Source organism: Acomys russatus, chromosome 24 (assembly GCF_903995435.1).
Source record: "Acomys russatus chromosome 24, mAcoRus1.1, whole genome shotgun sequence".
Classification (NCBI taxonomy): Eukaryota; Metazoa; Chordata; class Mammalia; order Rodentia; family Muridae; genus Acomys; species Acomys russatus.
In genome coordinates, this window is record NC_067160.1 from 12,011,245 (window position 1) to 12,033,469 (window position 22,225).

General features: G+C 50.9%; 3 protein-coding genes across 3 annotated transcripts; all 3 read right to left on the minus strand.

Annotated features, from left to right (window-relative positions):
• Hoxd10 (homeobox D10) lies at window positions 1-3,495 on the minus strand. Its single transcript, XM_051167160.1, has 2 exons — window positions 2,431-3,495; window positions 1-1,035 (listed from the first exon to the last, which is right to left on the minus strand). The coding sequence occupies exons 1-2, from the start codon at window positions 3,383-3,385 to the stop codon at window positions 758-760; spliced, it is 1,233 nt and encodes a 410-aa protein (XP_051023117.1). The 5' UTR covers window positions 3,386-3,495; the 3' UTR covers window positions 1-757.
• Hoxd11 (homeobox D11) lies at window positions 923-13,008 on the minus strand. Its single transcript, XM_051167162.1, has 3 exons — window positions 12,021-13,008; window positions 10,787-11,234; window positions 923-1,035 (listed from the first exon to the last, which is right to left on the minus strand). Exons 1-2 carry the CDS (start codon window positions 12,790-12,792, stop codon window positions 10,999-11,001), a joined length of 1,008 nt encoding a protein of 335 aa, XP_051023119.1. The 5' UTR covers window positions 12,793-13,008; the 3' UTR covers window positions 923-1,035; window positions 10,787-10,998.
• A 6,279-nt stretch (window positions 13,009-19,287) lies between these two features.
• On the minus strand, window positions 19,288-20,231 carry Hoxd12 (homeobox D12). The gene is made up of 2 exons (XM_051166106.1): window positions 19,679-20,231; window positions 19,288-19,526 (listed from the first exon to the last, which is right to left on the minus strand). Exons 1-2 carry the CDS (start codon window positions 20,229-20,231, stop codon window positions 19,288-19,290), a joined length of 792 nt encoding a protein of 263 aa, XP_051022063.1.
• Window positions 20,232-22,225: the final 1,994 nt, after the last annotated feature.

Here is a 22,225-nt window from a genome sequence, read left to right on the forward strand (position 1 = left end):
ACTCATTTCCAGAGTTTATTGCATTATACATGCGACCAGAACATGCACAGAAAGCACAGGTTGCTTTTGTACTTCTACCAAACCACAGATGCACCACAAGGGGAAGGCTACAAGGCATACGTCATCAACACTCCATTTCACCAAGGACAATTGCTAAGTTCATTTGTGAAAAGATACATTGTAATGTGCTTTTTAAAGTCCCCCTCCCCCCAAAGCTTGTGGGTTTGCTTAATCTTTTGAAATATATATATATATATATATATAATTTTAAAAGTACTGGGTGTTTTCAAAATGTCATGGGCTGATGGGTTAACCACACAGAGAACTTTTATGTTAGGAAAAACATGGAAAAGTCACATCGCTGGGCGGGTAGACGGGTGGATGAGTGGATAGCTACATGGATGTTCTACAGTTCCAATAAGTTAAGACCCAAATGAAAATGCGCAGTAATAGTTACCCTGCATTACGATGAAAAAATAAATTACACGTGCTAAGCTTTTTTTTTAATATATATATATATATATATACTCATAGGGATTACAGATCACTTGCAGCACGGACAGAATGACCCCAAAGTCACATTCTAGCAGGAAAACAGAACAGAACAGAACAAAACAAAACAAAACAAAACAAAACAAAACAAAACAAAAAACAAAGAGCAATGAAGGTTTTGTTTCCGCCTCCCCAGTTCTCCAGCACTCGGGCCTGGAACACGGTGCCCCCCTTCTCGGATCCTGGCCTCACAGGGGCCTCAGACCTAAGAAAAGGTGAGGTTGGCGGTCAGTTCTCGGATTCGATTCTCTCGGCTCATCTTCTTGAGTTTCATTCGGCGGTTTTGAAACCAAATCTTGACCTGCCTGTCGGTGAGGTTAACGCTCTTACTGATCTCTAGGCGGCGCTCGCGGGTGAGGTACATATTGAACAAGAACTCCTTTTCTAATTCCAGCGTTTGGTGCTTAGTGTAAGGGCACCTCTTCTTTCTGCCACTCTTTGCAGTGAGCCAATTGCTGGTTGGAGTATCAGACTTGATTTCCTCTAACAAAATTAAAGGGAGAAGAAAAAAAAATCAAGAATGTTTTTTTTTTTTCTCTCAGTCCATTCAAATATACCCTTGGCCATGACCCTGCTGACAGACAGGCTGCTTTTGACAATGCTGGTATTAAACATTATTCACAAAGGTGAGGCATGGATGGGATTTTAAATTGATACCAATTTAGAGCTAAATACTTAATACAATGGAAGGATAATCTTTATATTCCTTACCAGGGGTTCTCTGTTCTCCCCCCCCCCCCACACACACACACAACTTTCTGATTTTGCACAAAACATGACTATAATATTAAACTTTACAGGATTTCCCCAGCAACGTTCTAAGTGATCAGCCCATGACAAGACAGACTAGAAGAAGCCAGACCTTGGTCAGTCTACCAATCTCACTGCTACTCCAAGGCCCCAAGTCCGAGCTTCTTACCCACCTCCCCAAGGCAAACAGGGAGCCCCTCAACCAGGTTTATAGGGACTCTCTCTCTCTCTTTCTCTCTCTCTCAAGTGATAAATGAGGAAGCAAGAATATCTTTCCCACTTTGCCTGGGCATTGATGCAGTCGCCCCCGCCCCCTCCGAATTTCCTCAATTTTCAAATGTTTCTTCGCTCTCACACAAAAGCCCTCTTCCAGATATGTAACTCTGTGGCCCACCGGTGGACTCTGAGGGACAGAATGCAGAGGTGGGGTTACGAGAGGCTCAAGATTCCTTCTTAGAAGCCCGTATCTCTGGTTCTTTGCCTTACACCCGTCCTAAGTGGGCAATGCAGATACCTTCTCCCCCCCCCTACCGCCTTTGCCCCCTTTGTAGAAGATTGCAAAGCCTGCTGCACTTTCCTCAGACAAAGCCAAGGTTACCTAGCTCAGCAAAGGCAAGAAGTCTTCTGCTTCCCCACCCAAGCACCAATCGGCCAAAACATTTCTTTTCCCTCTTAGATCGCAGGATGCGGGCTGCAAACCCTTGAACACAAACACAGTGTCTTTGGCCACCTTAAAATTATCCCTGAGTGCAAGGTAAAACTAGGGCTGCAAATCTGAGCCAAAGAAAAGGGGGCATTGGAGCCCTGTTTACAAGCGGCTGGTCTCCTTTTAGCTCTTTTGTTGCATTTCGGATCTGGCTCAGGACAGATAAGCCCGGCAAGCCTTTCCTCTACTCAGGCGCCATCAGCGTGGGGCCAGGTCTGGCCGGAAGGGCCAGAGCAGCGGGAGAGAAGCAGGGACCATCTCAAGGCTGAAATCTCCCCTCTAAAAGCCGGGTGGAGCAGCACCTACCGAGTTGGGCACTGGGCTCAGCTGCTCGGGCTCCGCTCTGGGCACCCGAGCGCTCCCTTTCCGAGGCTTTACCGGACTGCGCGCCCCGCTGGGGTGGCAACTCTGTTCATACCGACCTTTGCTTTCCTTCTCCTGCACTTCGGGACTGGACACGGAGACCTCAGCCAGGCAGCTCCTCTCTTCTGGAAGGCCGCCTTTGGCCTCAGGGCTCTCCACTTGGGAGACTTTGGTGGGCTCCTGGGCGCTCGCGGTTTCGTTCATCTTCTTTTCCATCTGCAGCTGGGCAGCCGAGAGCTGCGGCTTGGCCGCGCCACGAGGGTTGAGCTGGAGCATGACAGTGGAGCTGCCTTCGGGGCTGTTATTGTACTCTTGGGTTTTCCCGGTGGCGTAGGTCTGACTCAGTCTAAAATATCCAGGGACAGGAACCTCGGGATTCTCAACGGGACAGGACTCGGGTACCAGCCTCTGGTACGAAGGGACATCGGCAGAAATGAGTTTGTTGCGCTTATCAGAATACATGCAGCAATTGGATTCTTCTTTAATGTTGGCGGTGAATGAGCAAGTGGGGACTTGCTGTGTAACAGGTTGCTCTATTCGACAAGATCTGTTCGGGTCTGTCCAACTGTCTACTTGAGGTATATAAGGATGCACATTCATACCCATATTTTGGTGGTTCACTTCTCTTTTGGCCAGAGACGGGAGCAGTCCACAGGTTTGCATTCCATAGGTCCCCATGTCTGCGCTAGGTGGTGGCATGTACATGCTGGCGCTGCTCGAATAAAAACTGTCACTCCTGCAGGCACTGATCAAGGAATCTACTAAAAAAGTATTAGCAGCAGGAGAGCTGTTGGGAAAGGACATTTTGGGGAGGAATTTGAAGAAGAGAGATTGTGTCCTTTGTAGGCTGACATCTCTAGGAAAACATTCCCGGTGTAATTGTGGATGCCTCTGCCGACCACATGACAACCAAGCCAATGAGATTTGAAAATGGCCTTGAGCCGCAGCCTCCTTGCAGGTCACGTGTTCCACAGCCCGGCTGGCCGGCCGCGTAAGCACGGACAACAGCGACATCTACTAAGCGCCGGTGAAAGTGCGCGCTGTAAGACAACCGGCCCAGAGGTCTGCTGCCGGCCAGCCGGTCTCCCGGGGCTTGTTTGGCCGGCCGGCCTGCCCCACTCGAGTCCCCCACCCGGCCACCGGGCCCCGCCGGCGGAAGAAAAGCCTTGATCAGAGGGGCCTCCGGGAGGACGCGCGCAGTGAGGGAAGTCAGAACGCCTTGGGGCCAGCTCATAGAAGCGTTTTCCTTGCACACACCCAGGCAAAACGCGCCCAAAAGGGCTGGTTCCGAGGAAGGGGTAGGGGCGCGGGCTGGTTAATTTAGTACTGGGCAGCCGGGAAGGTGAGTTCGATTCCCTTGGTTCTGAAACATCCCTCCCTAAGGGTCCAAAGAAAAACAATCTCCAGCGCAAAGATATGACCAAGGTGTCGCGGGAAGCACTGGCGAATAGGGCCGAGAAGGTCGAGAGGCCACGCAGCTGGGCAGACTCTGAGTCTGGAGGATGGTTCTAGCCCCTAGTTACTTTCTCCTTAAATCTTTTGGTCGGGACTAGGGGCTGAGGGTTCCCCAGCACTCATGAGCTCCTGGAGCCTTGACTCTCCGAGTAACCACACCCTGACCTTTGAGGGGCCAGCCGCTGGGAGCTTCCTAGCTTGGAAATAATCCTTCCTTCGCCAGCCAGTCCCTATCCGCGAAGCGTCCCTCAGGCTCCCAGAGACAGCTAAACCGAGATTTTCTTTCCCGATAACACAGAACAGAGAGGAAGGAAGGGAAAAAATAAAATATCTTTTCAAAAGAAAGGGGAAAACTCTGACCCCGGACTCCACAAGTTTTAGAAAACCCGGCCAGAAAAAAAGGAGGGAGCAAAGCAAAGGTGTCATTTGGATCTCCTGCAAAGAAAAATGTTTTCCTTTTATGGATTTTGTAAAAGCATTGGTTTCTGACAAGAGCAAGGTATCAAAGGTTGTGGAATTTATTAATACATATTGAGAAGAATCAGGGCGATCAATAAAATTCTCATCTGCATTCTTGGGCTACTTGGTAATTTTCTTGCTTCTGAAGGTTTTTAAAGAGTTATACCCGCTGTTGCCACAAACGGGAAGATATTTTATTAACAAATCAATCGAGACTTTGTAAAGGATAAGATTAATAGTTAAGATTTAGCATAATGGCATTCGCTTTATGAATTATTGAAAATTATACTATTGATTTTTCCTCTTCGCTACTCACCAAGAAGGTCAATTTTTGTTTTAACACAAATTGTCAAATATTAAAAGCTATACTTTTGTCACAAGTTAAATTTCATAGTTTTGGACAATCCCTAAAAAAAATTTTGTAAGGTTTTGTTTGAGCAAGAGGAGGAATGAGATGGGAGAGTCTTAGGCTTCCGGTTCCTCTGCAGAGGGAAAGTTTTATAAAGAGGATATGGTTTGGGGTTTTGGTCCAGCTAATTAAAGAACAACCACTGCCACCACCACCATGGAAACTCAAGAGTTTTATGAGAAACTTGAACAACTTCCTCCCTCCTTCTCTGGTTGCAGGCGGCGGCGGCGGTGGCGAACCGCTCTGCGGAAGCCGGGGCCTTAGGACAGCAGCAGGGAGCTTTAACCTTGATTTCCAAAGACTCGCCTTGGACCGAGAGCCCTGCCAGTGTGTGAGAGCCCTCCTTCCGCCTTCCGGGACCCTTTCTTGGCAGCCAAGAAAGTAAAATGGACGGGGAAACTGTGACCGTGAACCAGTTCTCAGTCCGACAAGACTTTTGTGTTCTCTTCCCTCACAGTCACCCAGGACTGGTCTGGCCTTGGATTTCAGGCCCAGAGACTGAACTTGTGGGTGAATCTGTTTTCCACCTCAATAACGTTTCTGTGGGATTCGATGCTCCTTAAGGCGCCTCAGCATTCTGGGGGACCTAGTTGCTCCCTTACAAAAACACTTCACCCCACCCCCAAAGTCCTTTGTCCCCCCTCCCTCCCATAAAGGAATTTCTCCTGGCCTGGTGAAAACAGGAGTTGGATGTTATTTTCGGCCTTGGGACCAATTGGCCAGTCCCCTTTCAGTGCCCTCACTCAAACAATAACCCCCCTTTAAAAAAAAAGCCCTCCACGGTGGCAATGAGACAGACCTTTAAAACCTTTACGCAGCTGTTCAAATGCAACATCATTGTCAGGTTAAAGCCCTGGCGCCTCTAACAGCTCCCAGGCTGCTGCACCCCGGTGGCGAAGCCCTAGATTTAAACGTTACCTTTCCACAGGGGTGGCTATTTTTAAGCTGGGGAGGGGGTGTGGGGTGTTAAGTAAGGCACAGAGAGGGAAGGGGAAAAAAAAAAAAAAAAAAAGCTTTTGCCCGGAGGTTGCTAAGATCCTGATCAAAACTAACAACCACTATTAGCACCTTAAAAAAAAAAAAAAAAAAAAAAATCCCTTTTCGAACTGTAACGATCAAATTCTGAGCTCTAGCTAAAAGTGCCCAGAACTGGACAAAGTGCCCGCTGCACTGCTCTCGGCAGTCAGTCGCCTTGACGCCAGCTTGGCGCTTTAGTATTGTCTTGCCTTGTACCTCGGCCAGGAGAGCTGCTCAGAATTTGACTGCCCAGTTTTCCTAATCCCAAGCAAAGCAAGGCTGTTCAATCTAATCAGGAATTTTATGCCCATCAAATTCCCTTTCATAATCTTTATTTATACACGAAGAAAACACCCAGTCTAAAAACAAGCAATTCCTTTCTGAGCTGGTAAGTCTTCAGTGAAGTAGGAGAGGCAAGGTCTGCCTTCTCTGTGTGTGGGTCTTTCCGTTTCAGTGTCCCATGGCTTCAAGCTCAAAGTCACCTCATATTGGATTAGGATTTAAATAAATCTTCCCTCAAAGGCAGAAAAAAAAAAAACCCACAAGTATGTCCATTTTAAAATGGAATCTATTTTCACAATTTTCTTTTTCTCTCTCTCTTGACTGTCTGCCTTTAGAGTGATTCCTCAGGATCACGGCTATCAATATGTTAGATTTCTAAAATTTAAAACTTGAGGAAAATGAAAATACTATAAAGAAGGACAGAAAATATTCCTTAAAACCTTAGATCTGCCACAAAGCAAACAGCAATAGCTTTAAAGGCCAACTTTTATTTTGCTTAGAGTGTTTAAAAATGTAATGGCTAGTGTTTTTTTTTTTAATTATCTTTAGATCATTTAGGGCAGTTAATATTAATAATAGGTCAATATTGCATCGTAAAGGAGATGGATAACCATATAGGTACCAGCACGCCTGTCTCACTGGCACAGTTCTTTCCAGAGAAAAATTTAAAAGGTCGCCTTAACAAGAAAGTAGCATTTGTAGTAATAATAATAATAATAATAATAATAATAATAATAATAATAATGCTTGCATCTGCACTTTCTTGTCTTCTTCGAGAGGGTGGGGTAGAGGCTCTGGGCCTAAGAAGACCTAAGGGCTCCTAGAGTCTCCCTGAGTTAGAGCCATGAGCTGGCTCTGGATTCTGTCACTCTTTGGACACAGAATGGATAGGGACAAATTAAAAGCTGCCTCCCCAGGGTGCCCCTCTGGCTTGCACTGTGCACCTTGGCAGCAAGTGGGAAAGAAGGGGCAAATGGAAGAATACCACCGACTCGGGAAGGATCTACAGAGATGAGCAAAAGGGATCAAGAAGCGCCGAGCCTCTTTCTACACAGACACAAAAGCCTCCTATTTGGCGCATTTTCTACTTCAGAATCAGAGATCTTGGCGCCTCAGAATCGTCCGCCGCTGCCAGAGCCCATGCACCCCAGCGAGTCCAAGAAGGGGAGAATTTCAACCCCTGAAGTTCCTTATCCCTTGTATCAGGCGAGCACCGCCGGAAGGAGTGACAATGCAGACTGCTTAGCAGCCGTGCTCTCCGGCGGCTACCAGCCAAGGCCAAGGGGCACCCCCTCACAGCCAGACCCGCGGTCGATGGGGCCGCCTACAAAGGAACACAACGACATTTGGGGAGAGAGGTAGACTGAAACCCGAGTTAGGCCCTAAGAAAGGTCGCTTTAAAAGAGCTTTGCGGAACAGGCAGCAAGACAGGCGGAGCCGGGTAACCGCGCGGGGAACACCCACGCCTCTTGCTGGCGCCTAGCCGGGGAGTCATGGCGCCCCAGCCTCCAAAGCCTAACCCAGCTCCTGGAAACCGGGAGAACTAGTGGGCTACCGGCGGGCCCTAGAGCCTGAGGTCCAGAGAATGGAAGGAGGGAGACAGAGGTCAGTGCATATTCCAGGGGTTGCAGGCTTTCCACACACAACTTGGGGGTGAAAGGAAGAGGGAACCGCCATCCTCCCTTTGAGCCTCCCAGGTCCGGAGCCTTGTCTTTACACTTTTGGACCACGGACAAAGATGTGGGCAAAGGGGCCACAGACATTTCCCAGTGTCTAGGGCTTTGCAGGGGCCATGAATCACAGGACCGATTTTAACTGTTTGTGGGAGCCAGTGCCCAAAGCAAACTGCACACCTCAAGGTCAGCAGGCAGTTAGGAAAGGTGGCCAGGATTCCGTCAAGTACAATGCCCAGTTACTACGAATGCCTTTCCATTCACAACACTTTAAAACACAAATGTCCTCACAAAGAGTCTACTACTTCCAGTGGCCGCATCAGTCCAATCTGCCACTCGCACCCCCACCTTCTAGACCTCTTTGCCCCTGGGGTAGCCAAGGGTAGCACCAAGCCAAGCATGGACTAGAGTCCTTAGCCCAAAACGACGTCCACGGTCCTCTCATGGAGTTCCTTTTCTTTTTTTCTAAGTACACGCTCAGCTAAGTTGCCAACGCCCTAATCTGTTTTAAACAAAAGCCTTTTAATCATCTCAGCTAACTGAAAGCTCACAAGACGCGTGCGGTTTTGGGGAAGGACTTTCCGTTTGTCATCACGCTCCACATTCTAACATGAAAATAGATTTCCCCTAATTTAAGTAACTCGCAGTGGCTACGACGTACAAACCACAGATATTTGTCTTTTAAAAATATCTTCTCAACACCATCAGGTTATATACCAAGGTTTTTTTGTTTTTGTTTTTGTTTTGTTTTGTTTTGTTTTGTTTTTTTAGCAGTCTGTAAGGAAACAACTTTAGGGGATCTGTTTGAAAAGACTGATTGCTACTTCTTCTTCTTCCTTTTCCCCCTGTCTCATCACAACTTCTCACAATTCATGGCTGCTTAGAATGAGTAAATAGCAAACACCCTTACTGCTGCCTGTTTCTAACGGGCAGGCCAAGATCTCTTATTAGAATCTAGGATTGGAAAAAAATAAAGTACCGAAGCCTCTTGGCAAGTAAGGTTTCTGGAACATGAGCGCGCCCTCGTGTGGCAGTAGAGGTTCTTGCAAATGGAAAATAGTATTTCTCGCGTTCGCCTGGAGTATGCTGACTGGTATACAGCTTGTACATTTAGACGCAGTTAGAAGAAAAAGAAAGATAAAGAGAGAAAGAAACAAACCAGTTTTAATCTCCCCAAAAGATCATACTACTAGTGCAGTTACATGTAAACCAATGCCCAGAATTTCAAACAAAATAATCCCTTTCTGAGTGGAATAATTTGATTGCCTGCCTTTTTCTATTGTATACTTTAACTAAAGATTGAGAAATGTGTTTAAAAACAATATAAATATATTTTATTTTGTTCTGTATCTTAGAAAGTGCCAGGGTTTATTCAGTAGGGTGGCAAACTGCTTTCAAATGCTAGAGATGGTGTAAGTCTGATCAGAACTTATTCTTTCAAATACCCCCCCCTTTTTTTTTTAATAAAACTGCAGTTCTTCATTAGAGCAAAGGGAAACACTAAGATTCTCCCAAATTCTTAGCACTCTAGCTCTAGTGATAGTTAATAGGCATTTTAATATAATAAGTGTTTTTATTTTTTCTAAGAAGTCAATTGCTATTAAATTACTCAAATGTTTGGGGGGAAATTAAGGTTATTGATCCTGAAATTAGGAATTTTCTTAGATTTATGGTGAACCCCCAGAATGATTCTGTATGGTCATAAATATGTGTATGGGTCTGGATGTGTGAGCCTGTGTTATGAGAGTGGGTGGTGGTTGGAAATCACAGGAGGACTTTAAGGCGCCTAATTATTCAGAGAGGTTAAAGGTGATGACCTTGACATTTCGGAAGTTCAAAGGCATACACTTATGCACTTATGTTTTTCTTTACCCCCCAAAAGGTTCAGCAATTAAAAAATATATAGATAGATAGATAGATAGATATTTCAAAAAGCATACTTCCTCAGAAGAGGCATGAGGTGCTGGGCATCTTATGGATTTATATTTTGAGTTTGGGCTTCTGAGAGGTTAAGAGTCATAAGGTCCACTTCACTCTGCAGATCAAGAGAAGCTTTTCTCACTTCTCCAGTTTATTGCACATTGCGGAAATCTCTTTTGGGCCCACCAGAAGGTGTATAATATAACCCAATTAAGCTGTTTAGAACTTTGGCTTTTATGGTGTTGTCTAGACAGTTCAAGGTTTTGTAAACAGCCTGGTTTGGTCCTGTGACATAAAGTGCAGCACAACCCTCGCCACATTCTTTAACTTAAAGCGATAACTGTGGTGAGAGAAGCAGTTCTGCAGCCCCCAACCTTAGTCTAGTGAGAGGGGGAGGGGGCTTACATTCCCTGATTCACGCTCACTGTGTCACCAGAAGGGTCCCAGGTCCCCTGTACCTATTAACTTCCCTTTAACAACCCCCCCCCACTCCCCACTTCGCTTGAGGGTTTTCTTTTTCTTCTTTAAGGAACTCTGGCTCCTTGTCACCTTGTTAAGAGATAATTTGGATCTTCTAATTAATATTAAAATTTGTTTTGTCTTTCCCAAAACTCCAAGTTCATTAGACTAAGGCTGGGGGTGGGGTGGGGTAAGAATTTGCTCCTTAGATTCCAAGTGCTTCAGCCTTCTTGCCTGGAAAAAAGCACTGTTGACTCAAAGCATCAATTCAGAAGTGGAAGACTAACGTGGTTCCTAAAGCCAGTGTAGCCTAGAGAGAGAGTGTGAAGGGCAAATTCCTATTCCAGAGAGATTAAAAAGTGCTCCAGTGGGCTTCCAGTTGCATGGGGGGGGGCACAGAGTTCTCGGCACTAAGACAACCTGATCAACACTACACTTCTTCAAACAGTAAAATCCATGCATCGTATTGAAGCTGTAATCTCCATTTTGCTAGAAACCATTTATTCACACACAAAAAGACAGTGACTCATGCCCAAAGGTACATTTCCCAGAGTTTAAATAATCTGTGTTCACTGAGGGGGAAGATAGGGATTTCTTAAACTCAAAACAAAACACCAGCTCCTTCTAGCCTCATGGCCTAACTCCCTACAGATCCCGCCGCCGTGTCCACAAGGACTCGGAGAGGGAGACAGGAAGAACAGCACATTGGCGGTAAAATTGGAAAGGGACGTTTGCATTTACCATTTTCCCCTTATTAGGATCCGCTGGGCCAAGTCCCCGACCTCGTCCTCAGGCTGCAGTGGTCGCTGGGAGGTCCCGAGTTGACCGCGAAAAGGAAGTTCCACAGAGAAGAGGCGTCAGTGAACCCAAGGAAATTGGGCCTGCGGAGGGCAGGCTGATGGGGAGGAGGGTGGGTGAATGGGGCTCTGGGGTGGGGGCGCATCCTGGAGCTCTCAAAATAAGGGATTTCCAGTGAAATACTGCAGCCGGTCCCTGTTGAGTTTCTTTTCTTTCATCCTGCGATTCTGGAACCAGATTTTGACTTGCCGGTCAGTGAGGTTGAGCATCCGAGAGAGCTGGAGTCTTTTCTCTTTGTTTATGTATACATTAAAGAAAAACTCGCGTTCCAGTTCGCGGATCTGGTACTTGGTGTAGGGACAGCGCTTTTTCCGGGACCTCTGGGGGGCCACTGCAAGGCAAAGAGACCGAGGAGTGAGAGAGGCTGCTGTTTGCCCCCTCCAGCTCTGGCCACTGAACTAGGGCCAGGCCTTGGCCGGGTTAGGGACGTCCCTTGCCGCCCGTTGAAAGGCTCTGCCTGCCTCGTGGGGGGATGATATATGGGCGGGCACAGGAGAGTGCGGGCGTGGACATGTGTTCACGCCTGGACACACACACACATACACACACACACTCAGTCACTCCACACACACTCCACACACTCACGCACGCGCGCGCGCACACACACACCATACACACACACACACACACACACACACACACACACCAGCTTGGCACTGAGGCAAGGCACACTCTGAACTGGAAGCCGAGGGGTGAGCGCGCCCACCAGGGCATCTGCTCAACTTTGAGCTGGGGGTCAGCCAGAGGCTTGGTTTAAGTCCAGTGCAAAGATCACCTACCCCCTGAAAGACAGGAGGCTCATGTGTCCCACTCACTAAGAGGCTCCAAACACCCATCCCTTCCCTAAGGTTCTTAACTCACCCACCCCCACCCAAATAGAGGGAAAGCTCTCCACAGCGATTAATGTCCTCTTCGAAGTCCACCTTAAGCCCACCTAAATTGGTTTCCTATCATAAACACGCTTTACAACGACCCGGGAAATCTTATAGGATGTATAAACCCCTTCGAATGCTTATAAAGTAGCACATAAAAAGGCGCAAGCAGAGGGAGGTCCCCGCTGCACCGCCCCCTCCTCTACCGCCCCGGGCCAGCCCCTCGGCCCTTGCTCTGCGCCTACCTGTACCGCCGCTCTTCTCGGCCCCCGCCTCCCCCGGGGGGCCCTCGCCTTCGCCGCCGCCTTCTGCCGCCCCCTTGGGCTCCGGGCCGGGAGTCGCCTTTGCGCAGGGACTGCCCCCGCCGCCACCAGCCCCAGCCTTGGGGTCGCCCTTGTCAGCGGCGCCCTCGGGCTGCGGCGGCGCGGGCGCTGGCTGGGGCTGCGGGCCGGCGAAGGGGGGTCCGGGTGCCGCCTCGTAGAACTGATCGAACCCCTGGGGCAGGATGCCGTTGCGACCCACGGCGCTGTAGAAGTTGGAGGCGGCGGCCCCGGGACCGTGCGGCGGCCCGGGAGCTCCGCACACCGGCTCAGGAGCCTTGAAGAGCACGTCTGGCCGGCGGCCCGCGGGCGGGAGCAGATCTCGCTGCATGGCCGCTTCCTCGGCCGCTGCTGCCGCCGCCGCTGCCGCCGCCGCTGCGGCGTAGTAGGGCGCGTAGCCCCCGGAGCCGCCACCGCCCCCGCCTGGGCCGCCCCCTCCGCCGCCCCCCGCGCCGCCACCGCTGCCGCCACGGTACGGCCACTTGGCGCGCTCCAGGCCGTAGTCACGAAAGGCCACCTCCCGCACGGGCTGGACGTGCGGCGCCAGGTTGGACGAATAGGGGAAAGTCATCTGGCAGGAGGAAGGCTGCGAAAGGAACGACGGCTTGCTGGCGAAGTCCGACGGGGCCACGTAGTAGGCGCAGCCCGGCAGGTACATGCTGGCTGCGCTCGGGCCGCACTCGTCAAAGTCGTTCATGGCTGCGCGGCGTGCACGCCGGCAAGCCTCGGGCCGCTCCCCGCGCCTCCAACCTGAGCCATCGATTGCACAAGAGGCTTGGGCCAGGATCAACTAAGCAAAAATCCCCACCGGGCGCTGACGTGCAATTCATCTTGATTGATTCTGGTGGTAATTATGTCACGTGACGCCATGGAGAGAAATGTCCTTATATCTATATCAGCGCTCTCCAACACGCCCCGGGACGGCTCCTGGCGCCGAGACGCGCGCACGCTGGGGGCGGATCGGCCTCCAGCTCCCGCCAGCTCTCCCAAGGCACTCCCTGACTAGGCTGCGCTGCAGGCCGGTCACCTGCGCGCCGCCGGCGGCTGCCACCGCTGGGCGCATCTGCTGCCACCGGACTGGGCCGCCCGCCCGCCCTAGCCCGCCCGCGCTGCTTTAAGTACCCGGACCTAGGCCGGAGGGGAGGAGGAGGGAGGGTGAAGGAGGGGGAGGAACGGGGGAAGGGAGAGCAGCGAAGAGCGATGGGGGGGCGGGTAGCCCCGGCCCTGGCACAGGGGACTAGGTGTGAGGGTGTGAGGTTCCCACCCCCACCTTTCCTGCAGTCGCTCCCTCCCCCGCGACACAGCCACCCTCTGTAGCTCACCGGCTGGGAGCTTGTTGCTTCTTGTTCAAGGGGCGTAATTGCGACACTCTCCAGGGCGCAGGGAGCCCTGATTTACATATTTCTCTGAGGAGTGCGTTCCGGCTGGTAGCGATTTGGCTCTCTTGGGTTCTGACACCAGGGACAAGAGTGTAGACCCTGGGAAAATGACTCCCAGGCGCTAGACTTGGCCTGGGTCTCGGTGCAGTCAGCTCTTTCTCTCCCAGGTTTTTCTGCTCTGCTCCTGTCTGTCCTGTCTTTTCTTACACTTCATTCCTCTCCTTTCTCTCTCCTGTCTCCCTCTCTTTTCCTTTCCTCGCCTCCACCCTGCTTCCTTTCCTTTTCTATCTTTCTTAGAATCTTCATTCTCTCTCTCTCTCTCTCTCTCTCTCTCTCTCTCTCTCTCTCTCTCTCTCTCTCTCTCAGGTTTTTCCTCAAATATCTTTGACGAACAAAAGGAAGTTAAGTCCTACCCTCACAGCACAAGGATCCTACTTGCTGGCCACAGACAACCTCCTGGTGCTTTGCCTCCCTCATCCTCTTCTGTGCTCAGGTCCTTCAGAGCTTCCCGTGCGTTGCAGCCCCACTAAGGCCTGAGCAATCTTGTGCCATATCCCCAAGACTCCCCTGGAAACCTTGGCTTTGATGGTCATAACAACTCCTTGGGAGATCCATTGGTTCTCTGGGGCTCTCAGTAGCGTCTGCCTGCTGGCTGGAATCTATCTGCAACACCTGGCTCAGGGGGAGACTTCTCAGCGCCTCGTCCCCGACCCCCGCCCCATCCGCTTGCTCCAAAGCCTTACTTTCTTCTGGCTGCCGCAATCCTCCCGGGCCTGAAGTCCAGAAGAGGCCTGGGCTCCCACCTCCAGCTTACCAGGCCCTTAGTCTCTCCCTAAATCCAAATCCCAGAACCAAAGGCAGCAGCCTGCTTCTTTTCTCAGTGTTCCTCTGCCCAGGAAACCCAGCCCAGAGGCCCAGGCTTCAACCCTAAGCCCTGGGTGGGCAGCTCTGGTTGTGTGCTGGTTCCCTCCCTTCCCCCAGGCAGCTGCAGTTGGGGTCCTGTGCCCTCTGCGCACGGAGCCGACTGACAGAAAAGGCGGGTGATCTGAGTTAATATCTATTTTCTAGCTGATCGCCCCCCTCCTTTTTTCTCCCCCCTCCTTTCTCCATTCCACTCTTTCCTCCGCCCCCTCCCACGTCTGTCCCCCCCCCCAAACACTGCGCAAATAGGTCTGTGGAAGTGATCACTGGAGCTCACCAAGCGCTCTCTCTCTCTCTCTCTCTCTCTCTCTCTCTCTCTCTCTCTCTCTCTCTCTCTCTCTCTCTGCCTCCTGGGCTCTCTCTCTCACCTAGCTATCCATCCTCCCTGAAACTTCCACACCCCCCACTCAGATTCCTGCTGGCACCATTCTCCTAGCCCAGAACCCAGACACACACACACAGTATTTTTATCTGCCTCCCTATTTCCATCCCACTCCCAAACCTCTCCCTTTCTGAATCCTGGTCGACGCCCCTGGATCTGTCTCCTAAAATGGCTCCCCAGACACTACACAGTGTTCCTAGGGTCGGTCAGAGCGGAAGGCAGCGGCGGGGGCCCCCAATCTTTGCATGTCTTGAGAATTGAAAAAAAATAAAATAAAACCCTCACCTTCCCGCACCCCACCCAGCGGGTTGTAAGACAGACCGTCGCCCCTAAAGTGAAGTCCGCTGGCCGCCAAGAAGGGAAATGGAAAGAGGAACCATTCAAGTTCAACGACATGGCGACGGCAGCTCCGGCGGGAGCCGCGCTTTGGTAGGGGAGGGTGCGCCATCTGCATCGGCGCGCTAGCGCATAGGGGAAGGGGCGATGCCCCCCCTCCACTCCTTAGCATACACAGTCTCCAACACACATCACCCAGAGCATTCACTCCTGGTCCAGCCCGCTTTGCTCTTTAGCCTCAGCGCTTTGCTTTGGCCCTCACCCCGAAAAACCGGGAAAAAGCAAAGCCTCTGGACCCGCGAATTCTGCTAGAGAACCTACCGTGAAGACCGGGGCGTTGTGTCCTTGTCGTTGTTTCTGCCGTCCTACACGAAACACACAGAGCACACCGGGCTTTCGGGGCTCGGCCAGCAGCTCCGGGAACGACAGCTTTCTGCGCAGCACGTAGACGTGCTGCGGTAATTTTGAGCCACCCAAGATAAGACACTAACTTGACCTTAACTTTGTCAGGGCGCCCCTGGTATCTGGAGAACGTGAACAGACACTGTCTGGCAGCTCTCGTAAAAGCTGGCTGGGGAAGGGATTCTGAGTCATTTCATTTATTACCACTACAGTTCTGCAAGAAAGCTTTTCCTCCCTGCCAAACTTTAATTATTTATGCTCTTTTAGGAAACGAAAGAAGAGAAAAGCAGGGGCAGTTGGGGGCGGGGGGGGGACACCCAGAGCCAGTCCCTTTCCCTGAAGAGCCTACGGAAAAGACTTCTTAAGTGGAAACAAACAAACAAAAAATGTGGGGAGACCACCTTTGTCCCAGGACTGTCGGGTGGTCGCTGCGAGGCCCCCCCCCCACCATTGAGGGGAGTGGATGCAGCTGGGAGAGGCCAGTGATGGGGCACACCTCCCTCCCCCATCACCAGACATGAATATTTACAATGATTCTGGATTTCTCCCTCACTAGCTTACAACCAGGAAGCCTCCCTAGCCTGCCTCCCAAGGGGAGAACCCTCGGGCCTTAAAAGCTTCCCCCTTCGGCCTGCTGAGCTATCAACGGATTGAATAGCTGGGTGAACCGTTCTTTTTCGTTTTAAAATCCTCTTTCTTAGTCAAGAGGCCGCCCCGTGGACTGCAACGTTTCAGAAGCATTTCTCTTTCTACGAGGGAATGTTGAGCAATTGGATTTCAGTATTATTTTTCTTTGGCATTTGTTTCTCATCCTGGTTCCTAATTTCTGTCAGGACTTTGGACAGGAAAAGAGGCACCATGGTCTTTGAATTCGTGTGCATCAATAAAAGGGAGGCTTTTTGAAAACACTGCTGGATGGACAGATAAGATGCTTATACTTAGGCTAATTTTGGGGGGCGGAGTGACTGGCCTCTAGGAATATTTTCCTCATCCCAGACTGCAGAGAAGAAACAGCATCATATCTGTCTAGAAAATTGTCCTGTATGTTTTGTTTTCGGGTCTGGGCCTGAGGAAGTCTGGTGTTTTTCTCCCTCCTCAGCTCTCTGGACCCAAGGTCTTCAAACGGCTTCTGCCTTTGATAAGCCTTTGTTCAGTTGTTTTCCGAGGAGAAAAGCTTCTCAATGCAGGCTTGGACTCCAGAAATCTGACTCAGGACCACTCCCTTTCTGCCCAGTCAGATGGGGAAACATTCTATCCACAGGACCTTCTACAAATCCCTCCTTCTTATCATCCAGTTGTTGTGTGCCATTTTTTAATCGGAAAAAAAAGTATATATAAATAAAATTTCTTTCCCAAGAAAGGAATTGGAACATTAAATATTTGATATTAGACATCTATTGGTCTTGCTTATTATTTCTCTAGTGAGAAGCTCCTTTCTACCTCCATGAGTTAGGAGTCAGGGTTTTCAAAGGGATTTAATATCAAGCAGGCCTTGGCTTTACCTGACTGAGCTCTAGACTCCAAAGGCATAGGGTGGAGTTCCCAAGGGAGCCTGCTGAACCCTTGCTGCTGCTGCTGCTGCCTACAGGCTCTTCCTAGGACTTAGCTTTGTCTTGAGAAGGCTGACCAAACCTTGGCAGAAAGATGTTTTGTTTTGAAATCCGAGGAGTGTCAAATCTTGACTCTCCCTGCCCCCCCCCCAAACAGGCAAGCTTTAAAGTTTGAGAATTTAGACAAGATGGAGAATTCTCAATCTACAGATGCAGCCTTAGCATGTTTGACATACATGCTCACCTACCTCAGGATTTTCCCCTTTGAATATTTCATAGGTATTCTGCCCGTAGTTTTGGCCTGGTTTTGTTTTTTTGTTTTAATATATATACGTAACTGTTTCCTGACTGCCTCGGAACCCATTTTCTCATGTAATGGGCAGCAAAGACCAGAGGTGAAACCACAAGCAGAGAAAAACAAAAACTAATTAGATGGCTTGAAAAACATTACAAAAGAATTTAAAGCATCTTTAAAAATGAACACCAGCCCCCTAACAACTTGCCTGGGACCTGGATATTTATTTTCTCTATGCAGCTAATATATACAAGGAAATGTTATTTACAACATCAAAACACAATATGCCTGGCAACTGTTAGCACAGAAAATAGTATTATTTAAAACACCAATCAAGGTCAGGTCCTGGAGACTTTCACTTAAAAAAAAAAAAAAGCCATTGGATTTTGGGAAGGAACCATAAACCTTTGGGATGTGATGCATCTTGCTAGGGGCTAGGGGTGGGGCTTAAAGCTCAAAAGAAGAGGCAAAGATGTGTGTGTGTTATGTGTGTGTGTATGTGTGTGTGTGTGTGTGTCTTGTATTCACTGAGAATAAAACTAGATGGATTCTGTAACAGAACAACCCCATCTACCATTCAGAAAAGCTGGGCTCCTCAAGGTAAAACTGGCAGGGCTGGCAGGGTTGGGGGATGGGGGTGAGGGGGGGGAAGGGGGGAGGAGGAGGGGCGGGGGGGGCGCTTAAAAGCTTTACAAGAGCTGGCCACAGGCATCTCTGAGAAAGAGCACAATGGCTTTGAGGGAATTGGTGAGTGGTGGTGGTGGGGGGCAGAAGTTGTGGCTACTGTCTGCTCTCTCTCCAAGAGCAGGAAGCCCAGGCTGGGAACCCGAGAGGTCTTTCCCCCACCCAAGACTCCTCAAGGAGGCAGTGTTGTTGCTGTTACTGTTGCTGTCTTATCTTGTAGTGACCCACTAAGGTAATTCAAGAAAGAGAGACATGTGGACGCCTTCATCCATTCAAGAGGAAAGTCCCAGGGAGAGCATGCGTGCAGATCCCCCCTCTCAGACTTACTCCTCTTTCTTCCCTGTGCAGTCAAGCCTCCAAATAGGCCAGCCGCTCCCTCCCCTCAGCACAGCTCAGCTCTAGGCATCCAGTTACAGAGTGCACGGCCTTGGTTCACAGGATAGGTGAGGTTGGAGCAGGGAAACTCTCCCAGTCTTGTCTGGAGACTATAATTTGCTCTGGAGTCCTAGTTTCTCTCATCCTATCTTTGAGAAGGAGACCTTCCAACATATTTTACCCAGCAGGAGAGCTGAGGTTCCAAAGTACCCTTCCCTCCACCACACCCCCTCCATGAGGATGAAGGTCTACGGTAGCTTTTATCCTTCCAAAATAGTCAGAGCAGATGGGGGTTGTGGTGGAATCGGGTTCTTCCCTTCCTCCAGAGCGGAGGGTCTGGCTTTGTCACAAAAGGTTTCTGCTGCCAAGAGGCCTGAGGCGTCCTCAGCCCTTTCCTCGGCAGCGTGGGTCTCCGAGCGTTTCTACACGCACTTCAACTCGGAGCTCTAGCTAGGCTCCTGTTAAATGCAGAGAGAGAGCTGGTTAAAGAAAGACAAAGGAAACTAACAGCTTGGAAATGGAAAAACCCAAATACAACGATCCACCAATGAACCCCGGATGTAAACACCACCGACAAGAAGGGCAGGTGACCCCCAGACACCAGGCTAAATGCTTAAAGCCAGTGTTAGACTGCGGTTCCCAAACACCTCTTAGGAAGGGCTCAAAGAGAGCTGAAAGCCAACAGGCCCCACTGGCCTCCTCTCCAAATCTCCTCCTGGCTTCTGGGCTGCAGACTGAGCCAGCCGGAGGGCAACCCAGGAACAGAGGAGGAGCCGGAGGAAAGCCCCCAGCCCCAGCACCTCCTCCACAGCTAGGCCTCGGGAACCAAAAGGGCAGGCTTGGTATGGCTGCGGCATCCCCTGGGCAGCTAATAGAGCGCCAGTGCCTGCTCGCGCTGCACGACACGTTTTTTCTTCATACGCCGATTCTGGAACCAGATTTTGACCTGCTGGTCGCTGAGGTTCAGCCTGTTGGACAATTCCTTACGCTTCTGCCGGTTGATGAATTCATTGACCAGGAATTCGTTTTCCAGCTCAGCAATCTGCTGCTTCGTATAAGGTTTCCTCTTCTTGCGGGCCCTCCCTGGGGCCGCTCCCCACGGCAGGCCTGAAACAGAGCCCCCCCCCCACGTCAGATCAACAGCACGCCCCACAGAGGCTTACCACTGTTGGCGATTCTCCTGCCTGTTCAGCTATCCCTGGCATCCCACCTCCCGGGTCCCTGCCCAAACTGCCTTGGGGAGCATGGGCACCGTTTACCGTCGGGCAGCGAAGATCTCAAGCAAGAGGCTACCCCGGCCACTTGCACTGCCATGTTCAAGTTGAGCGGGCCTTTGGTGTCTTCTTTGAAGCTGGAGGCACAGGGGAGGCCCTGGAGCAGGGTCGCAGAGCCCGCAGAGACCCGGCCCACACCTGCGTAGTCATACTTGGTGCCTTTAAGAGCCGAGTGAGCCAGACTAGACTCGGGGGCGAAGGGCGGCCTAGTCCGGCTCCGTTCCTCAGATGAGGTGGCTGCATCAGGCTGTTCTTCGGGTCCGTCCTTGGCGCCTGGTGACTGCAAGCCAAGAGGCCCAGTGCCGGTCAAGTAAGACTGAGAGAAGCCTCCAAAGGCAGAGGCGGCGGCAGGCTGGGCAGGGGTGCACGAGGCGGGCGTAGTGGCCCAGGGCAGCGCGCTGCGAGGGTATGAGATGGGCGGAAGAGCGGCCAACTGGCTGCCATTGGGCCGCAGGTTGGAAAAGTAGAAAGAGTCCGGTGACTGCAAATTCAGAAGCGAGCCCACATAGCCAGCTCTGTAGAGACTGCGCTCGCACATCTCCAACAAAGGGCCTCGGCTATGCTCGCAACAGTATTTAGTTACAACCCGGAATAAGAGGACCGGCTCAGAGGATTGGACGAAACTTTGCCTGCAGGTTCTTCAAAGCCGGTCATTTCAGCACCGCCTACATCCCCCCGACCCGTCCCCCTCCTCCTTTCAGGGTATTATGATAACACCCGCAACTTTCGACGGCTGCGATGGGTAAGGCTGCCAGCTGAGTCAAAGCACGTTGAGGGAAGGCAAAGCCTTTTTGAAGTTTCCAGGCCTGTGACATTGAGATGACGGGTGCCCGTTGCCCAAGTGTCTCTTGGGAGTTTTCCGTCTGAATTGTTTTGCCAGGTCATATTTCGCAGGCTGCCCGAGCCAGGTTTGCTTCTACCAACTTTAAGTTGCAGTTCATACATTTTCCAGTAAGAGAACCTCTGGGCTTGACTGGAGAAGATCTAGCAGTGCCATCCACTGCCCTTGGAGCTCTAAGAAGGCCTCTGCCCAAGACTCTTGGCTGCAAGGATCCATATGATCCTGGAGTCACGGGCCATAGACAACACAAGAGGTTGATCAGACAGCAGAGAAAGGCACCACAAACTGCTCAAGTGTGGCACCTCCCGGTGTTTGGTGTTTGTCCCCAGGAACTATGCTCATACATAGCATGGTTTTCCAGGCCCTCAGGTAATCCCACAATCCGAGGAGCCACTCTTGGGCAAAAGCTAAGTTCCTTTTCTCTCCGGAGCCACATTGTTCACTACTCTCTATAAGCCCAAACTCCTAGATGTCCTCCTGAATGTGGAGGGGCAGAAAAGCCAGAGCTACCCGGGCCGAGGAAGAGCAGCCACACTGAGACAACCAGCTAGCTGCTTTCCTTGTGTTGGTGTCTCCAGACGCGCGCGCGCGCGGGTGGGCGGCTGCGGGTTCACTGGCTAGGCAAACAGGGAAGCCGGAAAGGTAGCTGTTCCTTGTGTGCAGTAGTATGCTTAGCCTCTGTGGCAGGCCCTTCTGGGTAGTCCAGAGGGAATGCGGCTTTTCTCAGCCAGGGACTGTGTTATGGGCGCCCGTGCTAACTTGCAGCAGGACCCACAGTCCCTGGGCCAAGCTGGAATTGGTTAGGCCTCCAGCTCTGGCAAGGAGACCACACAGGCGCCGCCGGAGGGCAAGGCTGACCACCTCGCTAGGACTTTATTGTGTGAGTTATGGCGACCAATTGGGCGGTTCTCAGGACGCAATCGGCCTCTTCCTCCTGTTCTGGGGCGGGAGTGGGGTGGGGGTGGGGGAAGTCTAGGGCTCCTCAGGGCGTTACTAACGTTTCCTCTGTGCGAGGCATCGGGATAAGCACTTCACTCTGTTCTTTCCGGGGAGGTGGGAGAACGCATAGGTTTCAACTTGGCTTTTTGAGGCCCAGGGGAATCACGCTTTAGGTATCTGATAGCTTTCATTTTGAAGAATTCTCCCTTCTTTATTGGAGCATCCTCTGGCTGGATTTTTCAGTTTTAGGGGTCCCAGCACTCTCAATGTTCCTGCCTCATGCACAGTGATTCCTAGGTGGGCCTAAGGGTGCATCCTTAGACTATGGCTGCCTTACAGTTCTGTTTGCCTCTCAAGACTAAATACATAAAAAGACTAAATGTGAACCCGAAAAGAGAGGAACAGTTTAGTTTTTTCTTATTGCTTTTTTGGTTAATCGACCCACTTCATTCCCCCAAGTTTATAACTTTTGAATGTCTGGTAGGACCCTGAGGGAAGAGCGGCACGGGAGTGGGGGTGGGTCGGGGTAGGGGAGGGCAGTTTGACTGGGAATGTGGCGCAGGAAAAAGCATCCGACTGAGGAGCCGAATGGCAAGTTCTGCCAATGTCGCCGAACGCCCAGGAGATGGCGAGCGTGCTCCATGCCTAGCGAGGCGCCGCCACACGGTCAAGATCAACAGTGAAGGGCGGTGGGGCGGGCTTGGGGTCGCCAGCGCCCGCGGTCATGGCCCGCTGCCAAGGCGCTGTGGACA